The sequence below is a fragment of the Pleurodeles waltl genome, chromosome 6 (assembly GCF_031143425.1).
Source record: "Pleurodeles waltl isolate 20211129_DDA chromosome 6, aPleWal1.hap1.20221129, whole genome shotgun sequence".
Classification (NCBI taxonomy): Eukaryota; Metazoa; Chordata; class Amphibia; order Caudata; family Salamandridae; genus Pleurodeles; species Pleurodeles waltl.
The window spans coordinates 891,316,381-891,344,234 of record NC_090445.1 but is presented as its reverse complement, the minus strand read 5'-3'; the positions used below and the strand labels follow the sequence as shown (position 1 = coordinate 891,344,234).

The 27,854-nt window shown below is 44.4% G+C and overlaps 1 protein-coding gene across 2 annotated transcripts in view; it reads left to right on the top strand.

Moving 5' to 3' along the window:
- Positions 1–27,854, top strand: part of ADAM12 (ADAM metallopeptidase domain 12) — a 2,697,358-nt gene that overhangs the window by 2,448,552 nt on the left and 220,952 nt on the right. For both annotated transcript variants that reach the window (XM_069239710.1, XM_069239711.1), the window contains exon 20: positions 12,562–12,670. In XM_069239710.1, the coding sequence (XP_069095811.1) occupies positions 12,562–12,670 (109 nt within the window). The remainder of the gene's footprint in view (positions 1–12,561; positions 12,671–27,854) is intronic.

Below are 27,854 nucleotides of genomic sequence, written 5' to 3'. Positions count from 1 at the left end.
AAAGAAGCTTCAAACAAGGCTAGAGAGAATCCAGAACGTAGCAGCCAGACGCATCCTGGAAATCCCCCGCCACAGACACATCTCCGCCCATCTCAGAGACCTGCACTGGCTCCCGATCGACAAACGCATCACTTACAAGCTACTAACGCACACCTACAAGGCATTGCACAACATTGGACTGGCCTACCTCAACCACCGCCTGACCTTCTACACACCCACCAGGAAGCTCCAATTCTCCCAACTGGCCCTCGCCACCATCCCCAGAATCAGGAAGAGCACATATGGAGACATATCCTTCTCTTACCTCACAGCCTGGACATGGAACACGCTCCCACTCAACCTCAGACAGGCCGCTTCGCTGAAGTAGTTCAGGAAGGATCTCAAGACCTGGCTCTTTGAGTGAACAGCATGCGCACACCAGTGCCTTGAGACCCCACGGGTGATAAGAAGTGCTTTACAAGTGCCTGGTTGATTGACTGATTGTTAACAGCTCCTGCGAATGCATCCCTCGTTTACTGTGCCACCGCACATGATACAAGTAAGGATCCAGACCCAAGTTTTTGCCATGACTACCAAGCCTTTCTTTTCGCTCAGCCCACTTTACAAAGGAACTTCCAATGTCCAATGATCCACAGGAACAGGGACCCGGAACTGAAACTGGAAGACTCAAGGAAATACAGATGACACTTGAAAAAGCTTAACGATCCTCACCCTGTCTAACATAAAGCCGGAAACAATCTGATGCCCTCCTTCCTGACCCCCTGATGCGTCCTTGTTCTAGCCCCTCCTCCCCGTTTCCGTGGCCATGCCTATACGGAATGAATGAATGAAGAGGTAAAACTCAAGAGACCCAAAGCTTTTTGCAGGATAGCCATTAATTGGAACGCTGTGACTGGCCTGCCATCCTCATGCCAAAAAACCTGCTCTCAATCTGATCGTCTCTGCGCTTAAAGAGACAAACCCCAGTAAAACTGGGCAAACTCTCACCAAAGGGTACACTTTAAGCCATAGGGATGTACCACATCCCTTCGAGTCCATTTTCAACTTACATAGTCACACCTGTATGCCCTCTATATCCCACTTTGTTTCTTCCCAAGAGAGACCTTTGCTCTGTCTACCACCTAGCAACTCTGAAACCCTAAAAGCTCTGAAGACCAACCAAGACATTAGTGTGCTAAAGAGTACCACCTCTCCTTGCAACTGTCTGGCAACACACGCATAACATACCCGAACAGACCCACTGTCACGGGCCTCCTTCTGGTTCCTGATCGGTTTGCTTCCCCAGCCCTACACCATTCTCCAGCCCAGTTTCCCTACAGAGAGGGCATACCCCCCTATAACATCTTCCCCATTAATGCTATACCTGCTAACTTCTCCCCTATCGTCACCCTAGACTGTCTTCTGCCAGTTAACAGTAAAATCTACTGTACCACGTCTTCTGTTCAAGCTCACTCTGTACGCTGTTTACGCACCCGCTAGTCAGGAATCCTCCCATGCCCGAGCGTAAGCTTCCCTCCTGGAAAGTGCCAACAAGTTTACCTGGAGCTGTAGCATTCTCTGTCTCCTATTCTCCACAGTGCTTGGAACATCCAAGTCTTGTCCCACTCTGCTTCTGTGGTCAGCCCATGGAATCTCCTCCACTACGAACAAGACAAAGCATCGGCAATGTCATTGCTAACTCCTGGCACATATCTGGCTCTAAAGGAAATGTCATTTTGCAGGCAACCCAGTACAAATTCTCACAGCAGCTTCAATACCTGAGATTCTTGCTGACTGTCTATTAACTAATTGTTCTACATACATGTTGTCAACCCTGAAAAGCACCTTTTTATGAGCCATCTGTGAACCCCACAAAGTCACTACTACCACAAAGAGGAAATATTCTAAAAATGCAACACTACATCCACCCTTCTTCCACTCTTGGGCCACTCTTCAGCGCACCAGTTAGCCTGCCAGAATAATCTAAACCCGTGCCCTACAGCCCCACAGCTGAAAAATGTGAGCATCCCAATTCAACTCTTACCAGGTCATCAATGGGATGCTGTTGAAAGAATCCAGAAAAAAGTGCCACATGAGCAAATCCTCCTTAACCCCTGCTGCCAGCTGAACATGTTGGTGCAGCAATGGTAAGCCTGACAGCACCTAACCCAATCTCCGATAAAACATTCTTTCTGCTTGCTCAAGCAAAATTGAGGCATCTTAGCAGCATCAAATCCTTTTACCTTGACTATCTGTTTGCTCAGCATGTCATCAAGCAACAGCTGCTTTGTCAGTTTCTTGTCCTCTGGGAGACGTGCCATCATGTACTCTGAATCTATTGCAATGCCCCGAAAGGCAAGCACCTTACTTTCACCAGCTGTCGTTTCTGGCGCCAGGTGCATCCCTAAGTGTTCCACAATATCCTGAAAACTCAACAACAAATTCTGACAGTCTGCTGAATTAGGCTTCCAGACAAAGAAAACAATGCCTAAATAGTGTGTAACATGTTGGTGTCCTGTTTGAAAAGAAAACAAACATTGTAGAAAGGTGCTGAAACACTTGAATAGTGCACATGATGTGGAAGAGCCCATTGGCAGCACTTTGTCCACATACCACTGCCCTTACAATTGAATGCCCAACAGTTTAAAGTCGCCAGGGTGTACTGGCGGCAGAAGGAAAGCTGACTTGATGTCACATTTGGCCATAAACACAACCTGTCCAATATCTTCTACTGATGCAAGTGCCATATCAACCGATGAGTAAGACACCGAAACCTGGTGTTCCAGAATGAAGTCCTTGACTGAGTTTCCTTCCGGCAATGATAGATTGATAGATGCCGAATACATCGGATTGCTCCTTCTCATTTTTGTGCACCACCCCGATTGGCAATACTACAAGTTTGCCATAGGCCAATCGTCAAAAGGACCTGCCATCTGGCCTTCCAGCCCTTCTTTCATGAGTTTACCCCTGAATACTTGTTTGTTTAGATGTAGAGACTAGAGATTGGCTGCCAACCTGTGCCCCCTTGGACCTTCATAACCTAGACAAAAGCCCTCCTTCAAACCGTCCAACAGTAACTCTGCATCGCCCTGCCGCTTGTAATGTGCTTGCCAGAATTCCAATCTATCCATCTTAATTAGAGTACAAGCTTTTACCCCCAAGGTCCCTGTGAGCCCCTTCCCGCCTGAAGTTACCTGACTGTGCCTGCTGATGGGTACGGCTGTTGCCCTGCTGTTGCTGCTGTGCCCCTGTCTCCCCCCAGTCTTTCCTCTTGCAGCATAACAGTTGATTGAGGTATGCTTGCCTACGCATTTTGAGAACTTGTGCTGAAATATACAGTACTACTTGGTGCAGAGGCCCTTATTAAAATCCCAGCAGGTCGCTGTTTGGCTGCTGGCTCCTCTCAAAGGTATTATTCTGTCTTTTCCCTGAGGACCACACCCATCCCCGAGCAGGACACCCTTGAAAGGGGTGATATACAATAGGAAGCCCACTTGCTGTGAAGATCATTTTACCAAGCTTGTCACAAATCTGTGTCAATCTCGCCCCATTGTACCTCTGGGTCTTCTGCCATCTTTGCCCTGATCTGCTCATTGTATTGTACCCATGCATAACCCCCATAGTTTATCTAGGCTTTTCTTAGAACATCCATATACTTGTAAAGAGACACCAACCTCTCTGGGTACTTTTCACAGTACACACTTGCGTAAATGAGGAAGGCAGCCGCCCAATTATCAATCACGACCTGTACCTTCGGGTTCTTTGAAATCCTCCTTCAAACCTTCTTTGTCCCTCAGCTCTCTGTGGAGTAACTTTAGCATCTTCAATCACTCTCCTTTCCAGATTCTCTCTTTTGTGGCCAATGGTTGGGCCAATGGTTGGTAACTTTTTGACTTTTAATTCCTTGCTTTCCAGTGACCCTGCTTTGTTGTCTCCACTCTGCTTGTCCTCACCAGACAGTTGTAAAACTCATAGCCGCATGTGTCCCTTGCCTTACCTGAGATGTTGTACCACCCTTAGGCCCTACCTTCCCACTCTTCCGTGCCCTAGCCCTGGGTTTTTCTTCACCCGTCACCAGAGAAACCATCCAGCTCTTTACCTCCAGTATCCTTCCCCACACCTGTGTCCTCCATATATACTCCTTCATTTATGTGGGCCTGCCTGCAGTCCTGAGGCTCCTTTGCTTCAACCCCTACTGACACCATCCTGTTAAGAAGCCTTCCGTCTCTTAAATACTTAACTAGGGTCAGAATCAGTGCCTGCTCCTGAACCCGCTGTTTCAGTTTGTCCTGCGACCACCTCCAAGCATCTTTGTGTTGTCCCCATTTCTTCACCTGAAATGCATGAGGGCCAAACCTGTGAATTTCTGCCTCCTCCTTCACGTGACTAGCATGACTCCTCTTGCTGCTCATACTCTTCCCCACTTCTCCTTCCACAAAGCTCTCATCATTATAATCAAGCTGGGACAAGTACACTCCCTCAGACACACATGCCCATGTCTGAGCCCCTCTCTGCAACTATACCTCTGGGTGCTCCATAGTGTCCTCTTCCATGAGGTGGTGAGGGGTCATAATCTGCCCTCCTGCGTGCTCCTCTGCTGACTCCCCTGCACCAGGAAGCTGGACGGTGTGCTAAACGCCTCTTCCCTTGGCCATTGCAGGCTATCCCTAGGCTCTTGTGATGTCACTGATATGTCGTGCCCCAATACTCTCCAGCCGGCTGCCCAGGCCCAGCCTTCCCTTCCCCTACGGGCAAAAGAGCTGCATTAAGCTCTCCCAAGTCTGCCACTTTGTCATAGGTTGTATATGCTATAAAGAAGAAAGAAGGTCCAGAGTACTGGGACACCTCTCATACTGCATGCTCACCATCACCCCTGACCTGGATCCACCCTCTACACCATGGCACACCTATTAAACAGGTTGCCCTCCCCATACTCACTGACTAGGTCCACCGGTGAGATGACCTCTGATTCCCATGGCCACCACAGCATTTGCCCTCTCTGCCCTGCCCCTGCTTCAGCTGCCCACTGCCATAAACCATTAATGGTGGCCTCCTATTTAAGCTGGACAGCTTGACCTGGTGGCTCTCCCCTGGCCCATCCTCTTCCCCGTTGTATCAAGGTGGCACTATTATGTGGTATGACTGGGGAGTCTTATACTAGCACAATACCCAGTACTGGATCTCAGGTTCACACTAGTAAGCCTTTGCTCAGTCCTGGTAGAGTGGCAAAGAGTAGTCAGGCTACTTAGAGGAACATGCGTAAAGCATTTCAAAATACCAACATGGAGGATAAGGAAATGACACAACTCGAAAGAAATCCGAAGCCAATTCAGGAAAATAATGCAGGTTTTTATATAAATTTAGACACCAAAATGAACTATTTATGTTACACACAACCAGAGTTATGAATTTTAGAAGATTTAGAAAATAGCATATTTTCCCCTTTTAAATGTCTCCCATTGAAATCAATGGAGAAAATCAATGTGTGCACTCAGGCACTTACAGGATGAGTCCACGGAACCCACCTGGACTCAAGGTTCTGCAGGGCCATAGACCAACAGTCAACAGTCAGTTTCTTATTCTTTGCCCAGGGAGTCTGGGTGAAGTGGTGCTTTGGCTGTCCTTGGTGCTGACAGGGTCCGCAGCTGCTGCCAAGTTTGCACCACTTCACAAACGGGTACTTGTGGGTGGAAACACGCTCTACCCTTTGGATGTGGAGGTCTTTGGGGGGCCAGGACCGGGAATCAACAGTTAGAACTTCGTCACACTGTCTGGTGTGACGGGTGCAGAGGTGGCTGCCAGCTGTCAATCACAGGAGCTGGTCACGCCAAAGCTGCTTTGCTGCTCCACTCAAGGTCACTCTCTTCAGGATGCAGAACCACAGGAACAGGGGTTGTTGCCGAGCTCGGTTTCTATCCTGAGGGTTTGCTCTGGAGTCGGTGATGTCCGAGTGGCCGTCGGTTTCTGGATTGGTGACTCTGCCCACACCAGGTGCAGCCAGAGTCCTTTTACTGCCCATAGTACAGGTATAGTACAGGTCAATCACCCCTAAGGCAGGCCTCCTATAGCACAGGAGGCAGGATGTACTTTACTGTGAGTGAGGACATAAATGCATGGGCTTCTTGTCCCTAGGGCTAACCCGCCCCTGCAGTGACCACTTCCTGTGGGAGTGGGTCACTTTCCTACTCAGAATCTACTAAACCTAAGGGTTGCCAAGATGGCAGAACCCACTCTCTGCTGTAGAGACCTCCTACCCCACCCTAAACATGTGGTTAGCCTTTTGGAGGTGTACACCTCCTGCATAGCTAACTTTATCGCCTGTTGGGGTGGGCAGGATGGGAAGGGCTTTGTCCTCCACTGGGGGGAATGAGTAAATATGTATCAAGAGCGGGGGGAGCCTTTGAGACTCACTGCCTTGATTACCTGTCACACTAGCGAACCTGGGAGGAAAGAGGTGTGACGACCTGCCTGCCCAGGCACTTTGTCTCCATCCTATGGAAGCGCTGTCACAACCAGCAGGAGGGCAGACTCGTCTGTTGTGGTAGGGGCTTGAGGGACCCTACCAAAACAGCAGAGAGATAACTTAGTGTGCACCCTCCAAGGGTGCCACCAGGACACACGCTAGTTAATCCTGAGCATGGGCATCATGCTCAAGGTTAAAAAGCAAGGTGTTTGATACCAAACACAGGGAGAATCAGCTGGGCCATCACAGAGCTGGAGTCTGGGAACTGCCCAGATGCCAGGCCATGTTATGGACCTCTGGTTACTCGTGGTAGCATTAGATTTTAAATGTTATCCCGGGGTCATACATGCTCATGCATATCAGTCCTCAACCATAGGACAGTGCACTCTGCCTCTTTGGCTATAGGAAGTCTGCCTTAGGGGTGATTGACCTGTACTATGGAGAGTAAAGGGACTCTTCCGGCATCTGGTGTGGGAAGTGTCACACTCAAGCAGCAGGCTTCTCGTTCAGGCCGACAGGGCATCTCTGCAGTCTGACTTTTGCTTTGGTCACCCAGAGTGGCACAATCAGTGCTGCAGCCCTGGTGACCCCTTTACCAACCTTGCACTGGGTACCACTGGTACCAGTTACTAAGGACTTACAAGGGTGGTAAAGTCCTTGCCAGTTGGCCTATGCAATTTGACATAAAATTTAAGGGAAAGAGCATAAGTACTTAGGTCTGGTTAGCAGGCCTCAGTACCCTAACACGTCAAAAACAACAGCATCAAGTAGCAAAAAGTGGTGGGATGACCATCCAAAAAGGGCACTTTACAACAGGTCTTCATTGTCATCACTCCATTTAAGCAGAGAAGCCACCAGTGCAGAAGCTGGGCCCCTGCCACTCCCACCCACTGTCTTGTCCTTGTTTATGCCAGCATATTTATTTAACCTACAAAGGCCTAACCTTTGACTGCTCCCCTTGTGCCTTATCCCCATCCCCCACTTTAAGCATACCCCAACTGTGGCCCTCTCCAGCCACCCCTATGCATCTAATGATAAGGGGGGCCACCATATCCCTGTGCTGCCTGCCTTGCTCATTACTGCCATTTTGTGGAGGCCTGGTCCTCTCTTCCCCCAGCCAAGTCCTCCTTTTCCACGTCCAGCAGCATTAAGCCTGTCTCCCTCTCCCAGCTCCTGGTGGCTGCTAATTGCAGTCCTTTCCACCACATTAGCTTTGCTCCCATTTTAATCTGGCTGCCTAATGCAGCCAGAGGCCCTGCTGAATCCCCGCCTCTTCCACTTCCCTTACCCGATGATTCACAAGCTTTGTCCTGAACCCAATCCGCAGAGTCAAAGCCTCTCCCTTTGTGGGAGCAGACAGTGCACACAGCCCACCTGCCTCACATTTACCTCCCAGTAGGGCTGCTAGCACATGGCAACCTGTGGGGGCCATGCAACCCGCTCCAGGACCCCGGGCCAAACCAGACAGTCCATGTCCTCTACCATTCACACCTGTGGCCACTCGCTAAATACAGGAGTGGCCCCACCCACTTACCTGCTCATTCTACACGACTGGGGTCCAGCACAGCAGCGAAAAAGCAAGGACCACCGTCATGACCCTCTCCGATGCTCTACATGGCGGTCCGCCCCCACCAAGAGGTCGAGCCTGTCAGCCTTCCTCAGAACACGCATAGTTTGAGCGACTTTTTCATCAGCCGACTTTTTTTTTTATAAGTGAATGTAACTCACAATACTCTATACTTTTAAGGGTTAGAAATAACACCCGCCTCAGGCTACAAAAACCTAAGTCTTACGAAAAACAATCAAAGAAACCATCCCCAGCTACTACCAGCCACCACGTCACCATGATAAAATGGTGGCTGGTAAACTAAATGTCGGGTGATATGACATAGCCCAAATAGCCTGCAGAGCCCATTTCCCAATAATCCAGAGAGTGAGATCTCTCTGTGGTCAGCTGCCCCCCAAGACCCCATTGTCTGCATCTCATTCACTGATTTGAAGACGTGCCAACTGAGTGTACTACTAACTGTGTCTAAAAACAGCAAACAGCTCTGCTGTGCACCAGCACACTCAATGATATCACCAAATGTTTTGTTTGGATTTTATTAGAAATGGGGTCTCTAGTTGGCAGATGTATACACCTTTGTCCAAGTAGTGACCATAATCCTAGTGAGGGTAAATCACACACAATCCAAATTATCCTGTGTCCACCCTCTGGTAGCAATGTGTAAGATATTTGTGCAATAAATCATACAGTAACACAGTGAAAACACCACAAAAGTACACCACACAGGTTTGGACAAATAGATAATATTTATCTGAATAAAATAAGGTCAAAATGACAAAGATCAAATAAGCACAAACTTGAAATACCACTTTCAAAATGTTTAAAAGAGTCTTAATCCTTAGAAATAAACAGTTGTATCTTTGTTACACACAGTACCTGGTATGCGTCAAAATAAAGACGTATGGAGACCGCAGAGGAGGAGAGGAGTGGAAAAATAAGTTGTTGCACCGAATTTTCTGATGTGGCACAGACGATGCGTTGTTTCTTTTCAAGCTGCAAGGGATTTGCATCATTTTTCAGCGTGCAGTCTTGGTTCCTCACTGCGATGCAGGGATATTTTGACACCCAGTGACGATGCATGAAAAATCTTTGACATGCTGGAAGAAGGCAAAGACGTTGCTTCAATCCAGTAGGGAATGCGTCAAATTTTTCAATCGCAATGCAGGAGCTACATCGAATATCCACTTGGGGAGTCGGGTGCATGGTTCCGGTTGGCTTTGCGGCAATTTCTCGTTCACAATGCAGGCTTTGCGTCGTTTTCAGTACGCGTTGTGTCAATTTTAGACGCACAAGCAGTTTCTTTAAAGGGATGAAGTCTTTGTTGGCCCTGAGACTTTAGAAACAGGAGCAAGCTCAATCCAAGCCCTTGGAGAGCAGTTGTGGGGGAAGGCAGAGTCCTTCCAGCAAAATCAGAGGCCAGCAGGGAAACAGAAGTCCTTCTCAGCAAAGCAGTCCAGATAAGTCCTTTGGGCAGCCAGGCAGTTCCTCTTGACAGGATGCAGGTGTAGGTCCAGAAGTGTCTGAGTTGGTGGGGTCAGTGCCCCATAATATATATACCCAAAAATGCCTTTGAAGTGGGAGAGACTTCAAAGAGTGGTTTTGAAGTGCACAAGTTTCCTCTTTCGGCCCATTCCTGTCTGCCAGGGTCTTAGTGGAGGGTGTTGATCAATCTATTCTGTGAGGGCAAGCCACTAGCCTTTGAAATGTAAGTGTCAGACCCTCCCCCCTTCCAGGCCAGGAAACCCCGTTTAATATGCAGATGAATGCAGATGAGATTTTAGAGTCCTGTGTTTATGGTTGTCTGGGTGAAATGCACAAGGGAGCTGTCAACCAGAACAGAGCAGATGTTGATTGGAGACAGACTCTAAGGCACAGATGGTTAGGAGTGCAGAGAAATGCTCACTTCCTAAAAGTGGCATTTCTAAAATAATAATATAAATTCCAACCTCACCAATAAGCAGGAATTTCCATTACCATTCTAAATATGACCTGGTTACCCCTTTCCGATCAGGATCTACCGCTCAAAAACTATATGAGGGCAGTCCTAATGCTAGTCTATGAAAGGAGCAGGTCTCACAGTAGTGGAAAATGAAGTTAGGAGTTTTTCACTGCCAGGACATATAAAACACATACGTACATGTCCTACCTTTAGCCTACATAGCACCCTTCCAATTGGGTTACCTAGGGCCTTAGGGGTGACATATGTAGAAAAAAGGGGAGTTTAAGGCTAGGCAAGTACTTTTTAAGATGCCAAGTCGAAGTGACAGTGAAACTGCACACACAGGCCTTGCAATGGCAGGCCTGAGAAATGGTTAAGGAGCTACTTATGTGGGTGACGCAATCAGTGTTGCAGGCCCACTGGTAGCATTTAATTTACAGGCCCTGGGCACATGTAGTGCACTTTACTAGGGCCTTACAAGTAAATTAAATATGCCAATTGGGTATGACCCAATGTTACCATGTTTTTAGGGAGAGAGCACATGCACTTTAGCACTGGTTAGCAGTGGTAAAGTGTCTAGAGTCCAAAGCCAACAAAAATGAGGTCAGAAAAAGAAGAGGAGGAAGGCAAAATGTTTGGGGTGACCCTTCAGAGAGGCGATTTCCAACACTTGGCAATTCGATGGCTTTTCACCTTATCCACTCCTTCAATTTCAAAGGTAGCAGGCATTGCGGCACTACAAATATTTTTGTTCATAACAACTGCTTTTCATCATTGCAAAATATGCTTTGTGTGTTGTGTACAAAATACCAATAAAACAGGTTAAAAGAAACAACCACTTTTCATAATTGCTATTAAGAATCTCTCAGCCAAGAAGCCTGCTCCTCTGGTGGCGACAAGTTTTTTTTTTTTTTTTTTTTTTTTTTTCATCGGTTTACTGAATAGTTCCCCTAGAGGTCTGCTGGACATTACTGCAGGTAAAATCATATAATCCACTCTAGCAGGCAATATGCAACCCAACAGTCTGTAAAGCAAATTTCCTTTCTGGTCTAAAAACTAATGGCAGGAGGGAAGGCATAGTTCAAACTGGCTCCATTGTCAGGGATGCCCTATGGTAGACATGGCTAGACACTGATTATTGATGAGGCAGCAGACAACTGTGCCCATGCATACTGCTGGAGAGACACAGAGCTGGAACCAGCAGCCTTGAAGACTCTTAGAAGCGTGATGCCCCAGAACCTGAAATGATTCAAGATGGTGATGGCACAGATACGGGCCAAGATTATTAGAGGCCTGAAAGCCTGACCTGCACCCCACCAACTCCAACGCAAGAGCATGAAGGAGGAGGTCTAAAGATAAGAAGGGAGTTGGGGTAACGATAGTGCCAGGATGACACCTTATCAGTCACTGTGTAGCTGTGACACTGAAAAGAAATGGGGAGGCGCTGCCAACAGGCCTTCCAGAGTCACAGGTCTAGGTGCTAGCTGGCCTGGCAGGTGGTCCATTGTGGAATCAGAATGGCTTCACAGCGTAGTGTTTCAGTCATTAGGATTGGTCCTGGTGTTTAGCAGATATCCTTCACAATCGCCGGCACATGGGCTGCATTCCTAGACCAAGTTGAGGACCATAGGCACCTTGGTATTGCCCATGCTGACAGTGAGGCTGTGTCCTCTAATTTCTGTGACAACAGATGTTAATTTCAGAAATTGCATAACCACCCTAGACTAAAATTCATGGTCTACAGACACAGAAAAACAAACCAACACCTTTCCCCCAAATGAACCCAACTAATCAATTTTACTCCATAGAGCAATAGCTAAGCTTATTTTCACTCTGCCCAGGAATGCCCACTGAGTATATGTAACTGCCTGATAGTTCTATTTTTGGGTAAAGAGCCTACTTTTGATCAATAGGCGCAGGTTAGTTTTGAAGTAAGAGTCATGTGTCCTTAAGAAGTCAATCGGATATCCTAGCAGTTTTACTAAGTCTACAATGTTAGAGTTCCTTCTACTTCTAGGCCATGCCAAAAAAATCACTAAACACGTTCATAATCGAAGTTGTTCGTGTTCTTGCTATACACTGCAAAACAGCCACTGCAACAACACAAGTCCGAGTTCAAACACTACATACTTCATTAGTTTTCCTCAACTCCTCAACTAGAATTTTATTTTTACGAACTTTGTGGTTCGGGTACTTTTTACCACAAGAGCTTGTTATATATAACCTTTTATAAAGTGTGATGAACTGTGTCTTCTTTAAAGTTTGTTTACAATGAATTCACCATACACAATGGCTTTTGATCTGAACATCATCAAGTGATCTCAGCTTTGATATCGGAGGTTAATATTGCTTAAATGCCAGCTTCATTAGAACGATCTCCTGGGTGTTATAAAGATGCATCCCTACAAATTGCAAGACCTAATTTAATAGACTAGCAGGTTTAGGAAAAAATCTATATTTATTTTAATCCTGCAAAATAATTTGATCATTTAGAATTGTTGATGGTCCATGCAGCTTGTTAGTAATGAATGATCTCTTCAAAATCCTTAATCCAATAGAAGTTAAATACTAATTAAAATTATTTTATTCACGAAGTATGAATTTACATTGCAGATCGGTGGGTCCTACTAGGTCTTCGTGTTCAAGTGAGGTACCTTGGGACTATGACAGAAGGCTCAGGAAAAAGTTATTATTCAAGCCCGAACACGTACAAATAAGTAAGGTAAGCACATTATTTAAACTTGTAAAAAGGTAGGAAAAAAACAATACCTAGATCCTTAAAATCTACTGAACATATCTTATATATGTACCTAAAATGTATTTACTTATCGTAGATCATTTGGAATCTAGTAGGACAGGCAAAATAATGCAACACAATCTTCACATTCAGGAAACGTACTAGCAGAGAAAGGGAGGAGGGTGGCTACATAATCCTTGCCAGAGAAATATGAGTAGTTGGACCAGAGTCAAGCTTGACATACTTTGGTCATGCCTCAGTGGCATGAGTAGAGCTCACAAATTACTATAAATATGAGGTTTGAGGATGCAGACATCGAGTCAAAAGGCAATACAGATAAAATAATCAAGAACCTATATCTAAGCTAAGTTTGTACAGAAAAAGTGAGGGTGCTTTAACTAATTACCTCCAAAAACATGATGTAACAAAACAGAAAAATCAAAACACGGCAAGTTTATAACTAAAGTCACGGAAGCTAACTTTAATAATGGGCGTAAATAGGGCCCAAGAATATTTGTCAGAGCACCCATGTGTCACAGCAGTTCTTTTTTGCTGACTTGGGATATAATGATATGCAGGGCAGCAAATGGATTTAGCCATCCTGTCATTTCTGGTATGGGCCTGTGAAAAAGTTCTATAATAACACTTAGAAGTATTATGGGGGCTGGGTGATTTAAATGGTCGGATCAGGCTCCAAGGCAGGTAATAGACAGAGTAGAAGCACTTGGACACAGCATGTTACAGACATGAAAGAAGTCCTGGTAACCCAGGCTTGTGCAGAAGTCATTGCAGGATGCAAGGTCATATAAGCATGCTGTGTCTTCACTCAGTCAGAACTCTAGTGAATGAAAATATTGAGCTTAGAATTTCCCAGCATGTTCATCTTAACACTGACTCCAAGCAGGTTGGTCCATGACACTGGGTGAGGCAATTAATTCAGAACTTGCAGGAACATTTAGCATTCAGGCAAAGGTCCAGTGGCTATCCAATGACATGAAGTCCTCTTTGGCCACATCCTGCTCCTTGGTAATGGTTTTTGACTTACATCCAAGAGACTAAGTCTAACGGTAAAACTTTCCATTGGGATGAACTTCGGTTGGACTTAAATTTTGCTTCTGTCCAAGTCAAGTTCAACCAGGTGACCAAGGTTGGTGCTTAATGCTTTTTGGTGCTATTTTGAACCTTAAACTTAAAAAATGCATAACTCTGGTTCTACTTATTGCATTGTTGTCCTTTTATTATTAGAATTCACCCTATTTTTCTAAACTGGATTGGACTTTTTGTGTTGTGTTTTCCCTTTATTACTATTTGAGTACTGCATACCTACTTACTCATTGCCTCTAAGTTAAGCTTGACTGCTATTATGCCAAACAATCACAGGGTTAAGCCCAGATTTACTTAGTAACATTTGTGGTTTACCTTGACAAGGGTTGAGATTAATATTTGTAGAGGGTTCTCACCCCCTCAAATGATACACCAAGGGCCAGATGTAGCAAGCATTTTGCATGGTGCAAACTGTGAAAATCGCAGTGTGCGCCATGCAAAATGCCCATCGCGATACACATTCACAATTTGCGAGTCAGTATTGACTCGCAAATTGTGAATGCGACTCGCAGATAGGAAGGGGTGTCCCCTTCCTATTTGCGACTCGCATCGCTATGCTAAATTGCTTTGTGACCGCGAATGCGGTCGCAAAGCAATTCGCAGTTACCACCAGTGTCACACTGGTAGTAACCCATTCGCAAAAGAGAAGGGGTCCCCACGGGACCCCTTCCCCTTTGTGAATGTTGCCCAAAATGTTTTTTTAGAGCAGGCAGTGGTCCAATGGACCACTGCCTACTCTGAAAAAACGAAACCAAATGGTTTCGGTATTTTTTTTATTTTGCAACTCATTTTCCTTTAAGGAAAACGGGCTGCAAAATAAAAAAATGAAAACTGCTTTACTTAAAAAGCAGTCACAAACATGGAGGTCTGCTGTCTTCAGCAGGCCACCATCCCTGTGAATGCAGGGACTGGCTATGGGGTCGCAAAATGCGACCCACCTCATTAATATTAATGAGGTGGCTCTTTGCGACCCCATAGCGAATTGCAGACGGTGTCTGAGACACCGTTCTGCATCCGATTTTGCGAATCGGAAATTGCGAGTCGCACCGACTCGCAATTTTCGATTCGCAAAATCGGAACTACCTACATCTGGCCCCAAATTCTTACAATTCTCTAACTGTACATCTGTAAAGCTTGACACAAAGGCATATAAGTACTCAAGCTCAAAACAAAGCAAACAAATGACAGCAGTATTCCTTGTTCCTTGGGTGATTCAAGCCATTAGATTTCACATCTCTGGTAGTTATTTCAACCATCTCTTTATGTTTGGAATCAAGTTTCTTTTCCAGGCATTTACAAAACGGACCCAAGTTTTGTTTTTTATTATTGGTAGGTGTAAACAATTGGAGTATTAATTGAGGGACATGAGAACCAGTCTCAAATAATAAGAACAATCTTCATCAGGGAGAACCATTAAAGTCACTATATAAACCTGTGGTTGACCCTCTGGTAGCTTGGTACAAAGCAATCAGGCTTAATTTAGAGGTAATGTGTAAAGTATTTAAGCTGTACTCAAACAGGAATAAAGTGAAAACACAACAAAGGAAAAAACAGAAACTAGTTGAGAAGAATAGAGAGTATTTTAATTAATAAAAATACTCCAAAAACAACACCAATTCAATATTTTGTGCCAGAGTTAATAATTTTTAAAGTTTTAATTGAAAAAAAGCACAACGCTTTACCACAGGATTCTGGTCGCACTACACCGGATCAAAGTCAAAAGTTAAGGCTGACCTTGATAGACCATGGGTTAGATACAGAGTCAGGTTGGTCCCAGTGGAAAGTTTCACCTTCTGACTTACAAACTTTTCTGGCAAACTGTTAGCCATCGACGACCCGGTGGTGGGGCAAGCTGGATTTGAAGTGGGACTCGACAACTGAGTATTGCTGAAGAACGGGGTTGTGGTGAAGTCGTGGATAATGGCTGGAAAGGTCCAAGCAGGTGAAGTTTGAAATGCCAATCGGATGCTCCTCTACATTCAGACTTAAAAACGTTTCTGGAACTCTGCTTCAGCAAGGCAAATTAGCAAGCTGAGGCTGACCAGTGGCTTGACTTTGATGGCAATCCCGGTCTCTGACTCTTCTTCAGGCAGAAAGTTGGCAAAAAGTTTTGTAATCCCACTTCTTGCATTCTGGAGACCTGAGGAGTCACTCTAAAACCAGCCAAGGGCCCAAGACCTGGAGGGCTTCACCTGGGGGCAAGTGCTCACTCCAACAGAGGCCAGTAGTAGGGTCTTAGGCTGGTCCAGTTGGAACTGATCAGCTGCAGGGAAAACACCTCTGGAAGCTTGTTATGTTCCTGCTGCTCAAACAGGAGGTAGCTAATTGACCCTTGGAGTCACTTCCGGAGTCCTGAGTTCTTGACAAGCAGGTCCAGTCTTCCTTCAGGTTCTTCATTCAATAGGATTGCCCTCCTTCTGATTCCCCACAGGTCCAGCAATGTTCTGAGGAAAGATCTGTGGAGTCCACTTTTATGCCCAGGGCCAGCCTGTGGGTAGAGGGCAAGCCTTTGTCCAGCGCCTAACCCAGTTTTGGTCAGTTCCACCTCTCCCACTGGGTTTAGTGCCAGCCTGATAAGATGGACAAAGGGGAGGTAGACCTATGCGTGAGCTTCATCTGCCAGGGACAAGAAAGGCATACTCTGAAGCTCAGGAAGGGGCTGGGCTGAGCCCACCTGCTATCCTGTCACAGGAGGAGCCTCCCATTCCACACCCAGGACCCTCTGTCCGCTCTCTAGGAGCAATACACATCTCCCCACAGGGGAGTTATCGGGGTTCATGTGACAGCTGGACACCGGCAGAAAAGCCTTTTGGTTTAAGGCAGGCAAATGTCAACTTTCTAAAAGTGCAATTTCCAAAATAGTGATATAATATCCAACTTGACCAATAAGTTGTATTTTAAATTACTATTAAATGAGACCTTGAACCATTTTTTGAGCTGTTGCCTAACTAAATTTAGCGCTTGTTAAATGGAATAGTGCAAACTAATGTTAGCCTATGGGACAGCCAGCCTTGTCAGAGTGACAGACAACTTTGGAGGATTTCCACTGCCAGGGCTTGTAAAATATTAAAACCACATGTCGTAATTTTAAATACGACGCACCCCACTGTGGGCATTTACGGCCTACCTTAGGGTGACGTATAAGAATTAAAAAGAAAGGTTTAGTCCTAGCAAAAGGTTTGTTTTGATAGGTCGAAATGGCAGTTTTAATATTGGATATCAAGACCTCAATTGAAGGCCTGGAGACATGTTTCACAGGGCTACTTCAGTGGGTGGCACAATGAATGCTGCATCCCACTAGCAGCATTTATTTACAAGCCCTTGGTACATGGAGTACCATTTAAGAGGGACTTATAAGTCAATTAAATATGCCATTTTTTAATAAAGATATGGAGGTGCAATTGAAACGGCTCCCCGGAGTCATTGTTTTGCCAACATGCCTTTCATTTAGCAGAGGTTGGGGGGGCATGAGCCCATCGAAGCGCCAGCGTTTACAAAGAATGTATGCTGTAACGCCGGTGGGTCGGGCCACCAAGTAGAATGTTTCCTTGCTGCTTGGTTGGTCAATGCTGCCTGTGTTGTGCAGCACATTATCATTCATAACCTTTGTATCCTTGATATCCAGTGAAGCTGAAGTGTTCCTGTTATTTAAAGTGGCTTTTAGGTTGTGCGTTTGTTTTTGTGGTGACTGCAGAGAAACGGAGGAAAACGCGCTAGAAATAGAAAGCCAACGGGGCAGTGGGGAGCAAAACAAGACATTGCACGATCTATTATTGTCTTGTCTTCAGGGGCCTAGCAAGCTTTAATTGCATAAACAAACGGAGTATTTCAGTGCAAGAGGAGGGGCATGATTCTGATGAGCCAGAAGGAAGATACCTTTGAGGCAATAAGTTAAGACGATATTTGTGCACATTAGAGATATTTTAAGTTTTCCACCATCAAAAGTGGCGTCCTCGCAGGATAACTTTTTGGAGAGTTTTTGCTCTCCAGTAATTGAGCCTATGCCAATTGAGGTGGGTATTTAAAATATATCGGGAAAAGGAGTAAAAGGATACTGAAAGCCTCTCCAAAGTGCCTAACAATGAAATACCACCTGGTTAAAATTGATGCTCAAATGCGTGCTGTGACAAAGGGAGAATTAATACCAGCAAAGTGGCTCTTCACAGTCCCCGATGGAATTGAATGGCGCATCTTCAGATCATAATACAGTTAAGAAAATGATTGATATCGTTAAGCAGAGCATGTTCTGTATCAGATTTTCCCGTTACAGCTGGGCTTATGCAACATACGCAGAAAAAAATTGTTAATAGATTTCCAACATCGTTTTGAAGTCAGCACAAAGGGGATAGGCAGGTCCAGTTTTTTGTTGGATGCCACGTCTAATTAGATTTGTGAAGCCACGGAGGCCTTGCAGGTGGCAACTTCTGGATGCTGAATGTTTGGGGGTGAACATGGAGGTTGCAATACAGTCAACATTAAACCTTCCTTCATCTCCCCTTTCCTGTTCATTCTTATTTGATTCCCAATTTGAAAAAAATCTAATCACAAACTCGATGGAGGACAAAAAGCTTTGTAATATGCTTTGTATTATGTAATATGCTTTGTAGTTAAAATGTCTTTTGCCATTAATGCTGTTACTATCGCGTTTCCTGTTTTCTTTTAATTATGTGTTCTCGATTCACGTAGCGTAGCTAAACACTCCGTGTTCGAGTCGGCCGTCAGTTGGTGACAGACTCTCGACTCGGATGGTTGTGCTCTCGCTGTTGTGGGCCCCTTATCTAGGAATAAACTTCTTTCACCTGAGAAATGTCCTGAAGTGTCCTGGAGCATTTCTTCATTTTAGCAAACGTGACCGCCCACTCTCACATTTGGTACCAGGAGTGGGGTGAACTTGAAGGGAGTACTTTCAAGTACTTTACTGCGCCAGGGATCCACTGACCCAACTGTCGCAACGCCAGAAGTTGGATGCGGGAAGCCAAATTTCAAGAAAGGATGAGCAAATACGGAACGGAAAGCCATAAGTGAGAACATTGGGGTGAGATTATTATTATTTTGGGCCATTTTACGCAGCGCGGTTGTGGCTGTTACAGGTGGACCGTTGGATGGATGTCCGCGTGTTGTGAGTCTTACCTGCTGCACGAGCCAGAGCTGTGATCCTGGTCTCAGTCCCACAAGGCTTTGTTTCGTCATCCCTTACTACGGCAAGCGTGCGCGTAACCAGGGGCAGCACGTCACTGCGGCGCGTGTCTGCTTGTAACCAGAAGGGGCACACGTCATGGCAACAAGAGACTAGGAGGTGTGCGCGTCATAACAAAGAAGAATAGCAACAAACAGGACGCGTTGTAGCAACGGCGCACAGTTTCAACGCCGGGTGCACGCGTCACAGCAACCACGCAAGGGAACTACACAGGTTGTTGACGTCGATGTTTTATAATTTTTTTCTTCCTGCTTACGTGACTTTTTTTTTTTTTTTTTTCAAGAAAAGTATTCCTTCTACTCCGGTGAGACTACGGTATACGGATATCGTTTATTTACATATTGACGAGTCAGTAGCACAACGATAATTACGATGATCGCTCTAACTGCTGGTATACAGTAGGTTGTTGTCGTATTTATCTGGAGGACTAGATAGGAACTTTTATTTTGTCGTTTACATTCCAGGTCTTCACTCTTCTATGGACATCTGAAGGAAGGGTGCTCCGCGCATCAAGAATTGGCTTTTAAATTTGATTTTGGGGCAGCCTACACACATTTGACTGTTTACTGGTCGTGTAAATGGTGTTTCACGCAAATTTTGCTCCACTAGCCATTTGGTTAAATACTGTCATGTCATGGCCTCCTCTCAAAATGTTGTCCAACCTCCGTCCTTTCTACAGAAAAATGGGAATTGAGGATATTTGAGAATGATCTTGTAGCCATTGATGCCAATGTGTTTTTCACCGGCAAGGAAAATGGCTTTGTTGTTTAATCACTTGGGGGTGGCAGGCCAACATGTCTTTGACAATTTGCCACCAGTGCCTGCACCCCTTTCTGATGATGTAGTGTGGAATGAGTATGAGGAAGGAAAAGCTAGAATGATGAGACAGTATGCGGATGAATCCAGTGTTTTGTTGGAGAGATTCAATTTTGCCATGTGCAAACAGGCTGCTGATGAGTCAGTAGAGGAGTTTGTAGCTACGTTGCGAGTTCTAGCAGCCAAATGTGATTTTGGGGCCAATGTGGATCTACATATTAGAGACCAATTTGTCTTTTACTGCTTCTCAAATAAAAAATTCAGGAACACCTTTTAGCCTGTTGCAACCCGACATTGGTGGAGACCATTGACATTGCTAAAAGTATTGAAAGATCTATAGTATCTTCCAAAGCTCTTTCCAATCTTAATCATCGTATGGCAGTTAGCTGTGTGGCAGAAGAAGATTCTGTTTGCTCTAACACTGACAAATTCCAGAAAAGTAAGAGGAATGCTAGTCAGAGTATGAGCATGCCTGTCTGATTCAGGTGTGGCTCTTAAAGTCACATTGGAAATTGCCCATCTTGTCCTGCCTTGTACAAAAAATGCTTGAAATGTCGTAAAGTTGGTCATTTCCCAAAAATGTGCAAGATGGGAAAACTCAAGCCAGGTTCAGGTACCAATGTATCCAAAATGCGTATTAGTAACGTATACAACACAGAGCCTGAGAATGATGTTTCTGAATGCATGGGTAGACTTTCTAATGTTGTACTCACCGTAGGCACACACAAAGATTGGAGTATTGATGGGGCAAGAATTAAAGGACCCCTGTGTGAGGCGAGTATAGGTGGGAAACAATTAATGGTCATGGCAGATTCTGAAGCTCCAGTGACCATAATTGTCAATAGAATTTTTTTTGCGTTATGGCCAGATTCATCTGAATTGCAGGTTCCTGACATCAATCCAAAAGCTTTTGGTGATCAGGATATAGACTTGTTAGGGTATTTTTGGTCAGATCTATCTATTTTAGGGAGAATGGTACATACCAAAGTCTATGTAGCTGTTAATGGGAGAGATATTGTGGGCTGGAAGGATTTGGCTAAACTCTGGATTATTCTACGCCCTGGCTATTGTACTCCCATTATGTTAGCTGATTTGCCGGTGAGTGATGCTCCTGTTTTGTCTGTGTTGTCTTCTGAGTCAGTCTTTTGTGATCTAAAACTTACATTTCCCAAAGTATTTCAGGACAAAGTTGGAAATGTTAAGGGTTTTGAACAAAATATCAAACTTAAGAAGGGAGCATTGCCCGTGATTCACAAAGTTAGGCCAGTACCCTTAAGTATCAGGCAAAAATTGAAAGAGCTACTGGTCAAATTAATTTGTGAAGGTATAATTGCTCCTACAGACTCCTCTGAGTGGGTTTCACCCATTGTCCTTACGAAGAAAAGATCAGGAGATTTGAGATTATGCATGAACTTGAGGTCACTCAATAAAAACATACTAATTGATTGTCACCCTCTCCCTCACATACAGGAGTTAATTACTAGCATAGGGAACTCCAAATATTTCTCTACCATTGACCTACACTCAGCTTACCATCAAATACCTTTGAGCGAAGGCTCTCAGTCTCATACCACTTTTGTAACCCCTTTTTGGGGCGTATAAATATCGCAGGCTTCCATTCGGGTTGGCGTCCGCAGCCAGCGTTTTTAAAAAAATGATGGATTCCTTGTTTAGTGGCTTAAAAATGTGGTAGTCTTCCAAGATGACATCTTGGTTCACACTGTTACCACAGAGGAGCATATTACTCTTTTGAGCAAGGTTTTTGACATACTTCAATCATATGGCATGACTATTAAAGCTGATAAGTGTAAAATTCTAGCTGAACAAGTAGAGTACCTTGGTCATACCATTTCAGCAGAAGGAATAAAGGCAAAGTTCTGTAATTTAGAAGCTATTAAAAATGCTTCTGCCCCTTCTGATAAGGATGCTTTGCATTCCTTCATGGGTCTGTGTGAATACTATGCATGTTTTGTGCCCGGGAATGCACTAATTGTCCAACCATTGAGGTCATTGCTCAAGAAAGGTCAGAAATTTATCTGGGACAACATGATGAATACTACTTTCCAAAAAGTTAAGGAATTAGTGTTATCTGCACCCTCACTAAAACCTTTCAAATCTTCGGGGGTGAGTCATTTATAGCTTTAGACGCTAGTCTAAAAGGTTTAGGAGCCGTTTTTGGGCAGATAGTTGATGGAAAAGATAATACAGTTGCGTTCGCTTCTCAGTCCCTTTCAGAAGCAGAGAAGAATTATAGCACCATAGAAAGGGAGGCTCTTGCGTGTGCCTGGTCAGTGGAAAAGTTTAAAACATACATATGGGGCAGGAAATGTGACATGTTCACTGATCATAAACCCTTAGTTTATCTTCTTAGTGGCAATGGCTTGGGGAAGGCTTCTGCTTGTTTAGTGCGTATTCTATCCAAATTACAAGAATACAACTTAAATGTCAAGTACATTCAAGGAGGTATGAATGTTCGTGCTGACTGTTTATCTCGCATGCCACTGCAAATTTCTGGAGATGAAACGGATGGTCAGGAGGATGAATGTGTGGTTGGATTAGTGGAAGCTATCTCAGCTTGTGATGGCAGTATTACGACAGATGAGTGGAAATCAGCCATGTCCACAGACAAAGTATTGTCTCGCGTGGCTCATTTAATTAAATGTGGGTGGCCTACAGAGAAAACTCTTGATAGAGTTATGAGAACATTCAAACAAGTGTCGGGGGAATTGTCATGTAATAATGAAGTTTGTATGAGAGGTAACCTTTTCATTCCACCAAATGATCTCTGCCATAAAAGTATTAAAATTGCCCACCTAGGACACTTAGGAATTTCAGCTACAGAATTTTTTTTTAAAGCATCATATTGGTGGCCTGGTTTACATGAACAAGTTACGCACTTTATTCATAATTGTGAGCACTGTGTTGTATCCGACAAACACCGGAAGAGTTACACCAAACCCTTGCATCCTGTCATTTTCCCGACAAAAGCATGGGACAGCTTAGCCATTGATTTTTCTGGGCCTTTCCACATTTTACAGAGAGAAATGAAGTTTCTGATTGTACTTGTTGACTATTACTCAAAATGGATATATTATTCTTTTGTTGAATCTGCTAACTCTGAGTCTGTTGCAAAATTTCTGGAGAGACTTTTCCATATAGAGGGCCCACTGACTACTATAATTTCCAACAATGGAGTGCATTTTTCGTCCCATATGATGGAGTCTTTTTTCAAGAGGTTTGGTGTAAAGCACTCACAAGTAGCACTCTATAGTCCCTCCTCAAACGGCTTGGTAGAGAGGGCCAACCACATTTTGAAAGAGGGTATTTAGACAGCTATTGCCATGAAAGTTGATGTTTCTAATTTTCTCCAAGAAAAGATTTGGGCGTACCATACCACACCTCATTATACCACAGAAGTATCTCCCTTCTTACTTCTTAGAGGAAGGGAAGCTATCACTCACTTGACTCTCACATGGCTTCTACAGAACAGGAAATCTACGGAAGAATGGGAACGTTTGATAGACTTGAATAAATTAAGATGTACAGTGGAAAAGAAACAAATGGCACAGAAGGAAAACTATGACCTCAGGAACAAAGTCAAAGATATCAATATAAATGCTCAAGACTTTGTATTAATCAAAAAAACACATAAATGGATGAAGGGAGAGTCCAAGTCTTCCTTACCTGTTAAAGTCATCAAAATTAATAAGAATTCTCTTTTATTAGAAGGGAAGGGATGGTGGAATAGGAACAGCATTGTTCTGGTATCTAAGCAACAAGCTGAGATATTTAGTCAAGTTTACTCATAGCCTGATTCAGGTATTTCTGTATTTCCAACTAGTTAAAATTCCTCAGATTTTTCCATCGGTAAAAGTTATGTGCATGAAGAACTGATCATGTCAGATCCCAGGCCATCAACATCGGCACAGATTCCTTTGGACACCACTCCATATACTTCAACACAAGCCGAAACCATTCCAACTGATCAGTCCAATTTGGGTGTTAATACAAGCGAAACAGGGGATAAAGAAGAATGCACAAGGTTTAAATGTACCATTAAAACCCCTTCTACATTTCGTGATTACCTGTTGAATTGACTATGTTTTATTTTATTTTTTTTTCGTTATGGAAAAGAGGTGATGTAATATGCTTTGTATTATGTAATATGCTTTGTAGTTAAAATGTATTTTGCCATTAATGCCGTTACCATTTTCTGTGTTACTATCGCGTGTCCTGTATTCTTTTAATTATGTGTTCTCGATTCACGTAGCGTAGCTAAACACTCCGTGTTCGAGTGTTCGAGTCGGCCGTCAGTTGGTGACAGACTCTTGACTCAGATGGTTGTGCTCTTGCTGTCGTGAGTCCCTTATCTAGGAATAAACTTCTTTCACCTGAGAAATGTCCTGAAGTGTCCTGGAGCATTTCTTCATTTTAGCAAACGTGACCACCCACTCTCACAAGCGTTTGTTACAATTAAACAACCAAGCACTAGGTGTAGCGAGTTTTCAACTGTAGATTTTTTGCAACTGGTCAACGACAATTCCAGCAGTTAAGGTGACATTTGTGAGGAAAGGCCAATGTCAGGAGCCTTTCTTTTACAACAAGTATGGGCCTTCATCCTCTGCAGTCCGAGGTACCCAGTCAAATCTCGCAAAAGCATGACTATATGGCAGACTCTTCAAAAGAACCTGTAACAGACAGATTATCCCATTCCATGCCATGTTGGAAGGCCAGGGTGCACACAAATGGGTACTTCAAATCATAGACTCAAGTTTCTAAGCTGAATTAAATGATGGTTCACATGCAGTATTAAAAAACTACTCCACTACCTCAGCTACAAGTAAAGACGGAAGCAATGTTGAAAAGAATAAGCCCTACCTTGAGAACAGGACAATAAAAAGAATACCAGACATTAAAAAAATCATACAATCTGTTACATTTTGTTCCAGTTAAAAACGCCAAAAAGGACAGCCCAGTCCTAATTTTAAAGAATGAGCAGATTTTGTATTCAACGTTCATTCTAGATGACAATGTTTATTGCTATAATTCCTTTCAGAAATTTAACTTTTTTTTAACATCTTTGGATTTAAAGGACACCAAGGACTTAATGTATTCAAAGGGTTTAACTGATTCTGTGTTTATAGGTAAACGTGTTGATATATAGGAGCTTTTCATTTATTCCAATTTGGCAGGATCATCAGAAGTATTTACAATATTGGATCATCATTATCAATTTCAGGTACTCCCTTTTGATTTATCTTCAGCTACTCGAGTTAAAGATACTACCTCATTTGATGGATGGTTTGCATGCAAATGGAATAAGAGTGTAACCCTATCTGGATGACTGGTGGATTAATGCTTCTTCATTTTCGAAGTTCAGGAAGATGCAGATCTGGTAGGAAGAACATGGGTTTTGCTGAACAAGTAGAAATCACACCTTCTCCCTTCACAGCATTTGACTTTCAAGGAACAGATTTTTAGACCTTGCTAAAAAATAGTTACACATCCTCAGGAGGTGGTAAGATAGTAGACTCTTTTGAAACTCCTGTTGGGGAATATGTCGGGCACTGTTAAGGGGTTTCCATTTTGGTAATAGGACTGCATGTTTAGGACAGCAGCACCACTGAGTGTGGGAGAATGAGTGCATGTCAAGCTGTAGTGTAGCTGGCAGCCTAACTCCTGGCTAGCTCACAGTGCTTCACCCAGACCACCAACCTGCTGAGATAAAAAGTGACTACAGCAACCTCAACATGACACTCCAACTCCTCAGGGAAGTTGTTGAAACAGATTGTACCTCTTTGGCTCAGTTACTCATGCACACCGAGGTGAAATACTATATGTGAGATAGATTTCAATTCATTTAATTAAGGTAATCACATTCAAGTATAAAAAGCATGTGCTGTGATAATTAGGCAGATGAAACAGAGCACTGTAACCAACGTGACAGCAAAAGTGAAGTAAATAAACAACCCCACCATATTGCGTGTTCCTAGAGAGTCTAGATGTTCCTACCAAAACCCTTTGCTTAAATCTGAGTGTATATTGGTTGTAACCCTCAGCCTGGCCCGACCCCAACCTGAATCAAATAGCAGAGCTCTGCCTGTGATGCAGATGGCAATCTCCTGAAGAGGCTGAGATATCAGTTCCAGCGTTAGCAAAGCTGTTGTTCAGAACGAAAGCATCCCAGGATGGTCATGACCAGAATACCCTCTACACCCTTTGGGTCTAAGTGTAGATAATACAATGACCCATGCTTCGTTTGGGCAGAAGCTCTGATGTAATGCTGAGTCTCTGAGATAGAAGCTGTCTCCGGGGCTGGCAAATACAAGTTAGCATATCATGTCCTGCGCGTCCCAGTCTTGGACAAGGAGTACAGATTATATCTAGTACACGACTAATTAAATGTGTAGTCTGAACTCTGCCTTTCTAGAAAGAGCAGTTGATAAAATATGTAAGAGGAAATGCTAAAAGCAGGCTTGCTAAAATATGAATAAAACCCAGGAACAAAAACGTCCATACAACACCCTCCCTTGCTAGTCTAGGAGTGCAGATTCAAAAGGAATAAAAGATAAAATAGTCTAAACTGCTATAAAACCTATAATAATCATAAAACGACTATGTCAACAAGAAGAACAGAAAAAATAGCCAATTAAAAAGACTGTGTTAACTTAGGAAACAAAGGCGGTCAATACAACATTGGCGGTAAAAGCCGCTTACCGCCATGCAGAAGACTGCCAACATACCGCTGCGGCCGCGGATTTCCGCCACAGCTATTATGACCCACATTTCAGAATCCGCCAAAATTCAGACACCCACACAAGTCTGCCACACCAAAGGTCAGTGATAAACTGGCGAAAACAAAACCTCCACCGTCATGCCAACAGGAATACGCCCACACTATCACGACACACAAATCCACGCAGCGGTCTTTCAACCGCGGTATTCCATTGGCGGTACACACTGCTGCGCTAAAAAAATACACACACATTTACAAAACACTACCACATTGGACAATTTGAAATACACACACCTGATACACATACACACACCACTCCCACACACCCATAACAATATAAAACACACACCCACATCACCCACAAACCCCCACGACCAAAAATACCGAAAGAAGGCCAGAGAGAGACAGCACCAGCAAGAACAACAGCATCCACAGGCACACAACACCATCACCCACAGAACTTCCACGCACCTCACACAACACACCACTACATATCACCACACTTATCACCACACACTCCACCCCACACATCACCTACACCACCCCATGGCACGGCAAAGACACCCCAGGTTCTCGGAGGAGGAGCTCAGGGTCATGGTGGAGGAAATCGTCCGGTTAGAGCCACAGCTATTCGAATCACAAGTGAAGCACACCTCCATTGCAAGGAAGATGGAGCTATGGCGAAGAATAGTGGACAGGGTCAATGCAGTGGGACAGCACCCAAGAAATCGGGAGGACATCAGGAAGAGGTGGAATGACCTACGGGGGAAGGTGCATTCCGTGGTCTCAAGACACCACCAGGCGGTTCAGCGGACTGTCGACGGACCCCCAACTCCTCCCCCACAACTAACAACATGGGAGGAGCAGGTCTTGGCAATTCTGCATCCTGAGGGCCTCGCAGGAGTAGGTGGAGGAATGGACTCTGGTAAGACAAATCTTAATTATTACATCCCCCACCCTACCTGCATGCTATCACATACCCCCACCCTCACCCCCTGCACCCCAACTCCTCACATATGTCCCAACATCACAAAGCACCCATCCCAACACCAAGCCCTGCATGCAACAACAAAGCATGGACACCCATCACTAAAGCATGCCCACTGCACATACCCATACAACCCCCTAAACCATCATCACACAAGGTCCCATACAGGAATGCAAGCACTGGGGTACACAGTCACCCACCCTTTGCACACCATGACACACACAGATGTAATAACCATCCTTTTATATCCCTGTAGGACCCCTACCCAACGTCACCGGACAGGAGGGTCCACACATGTCCATACCACCAACAGAGGAGGCCCACAGTG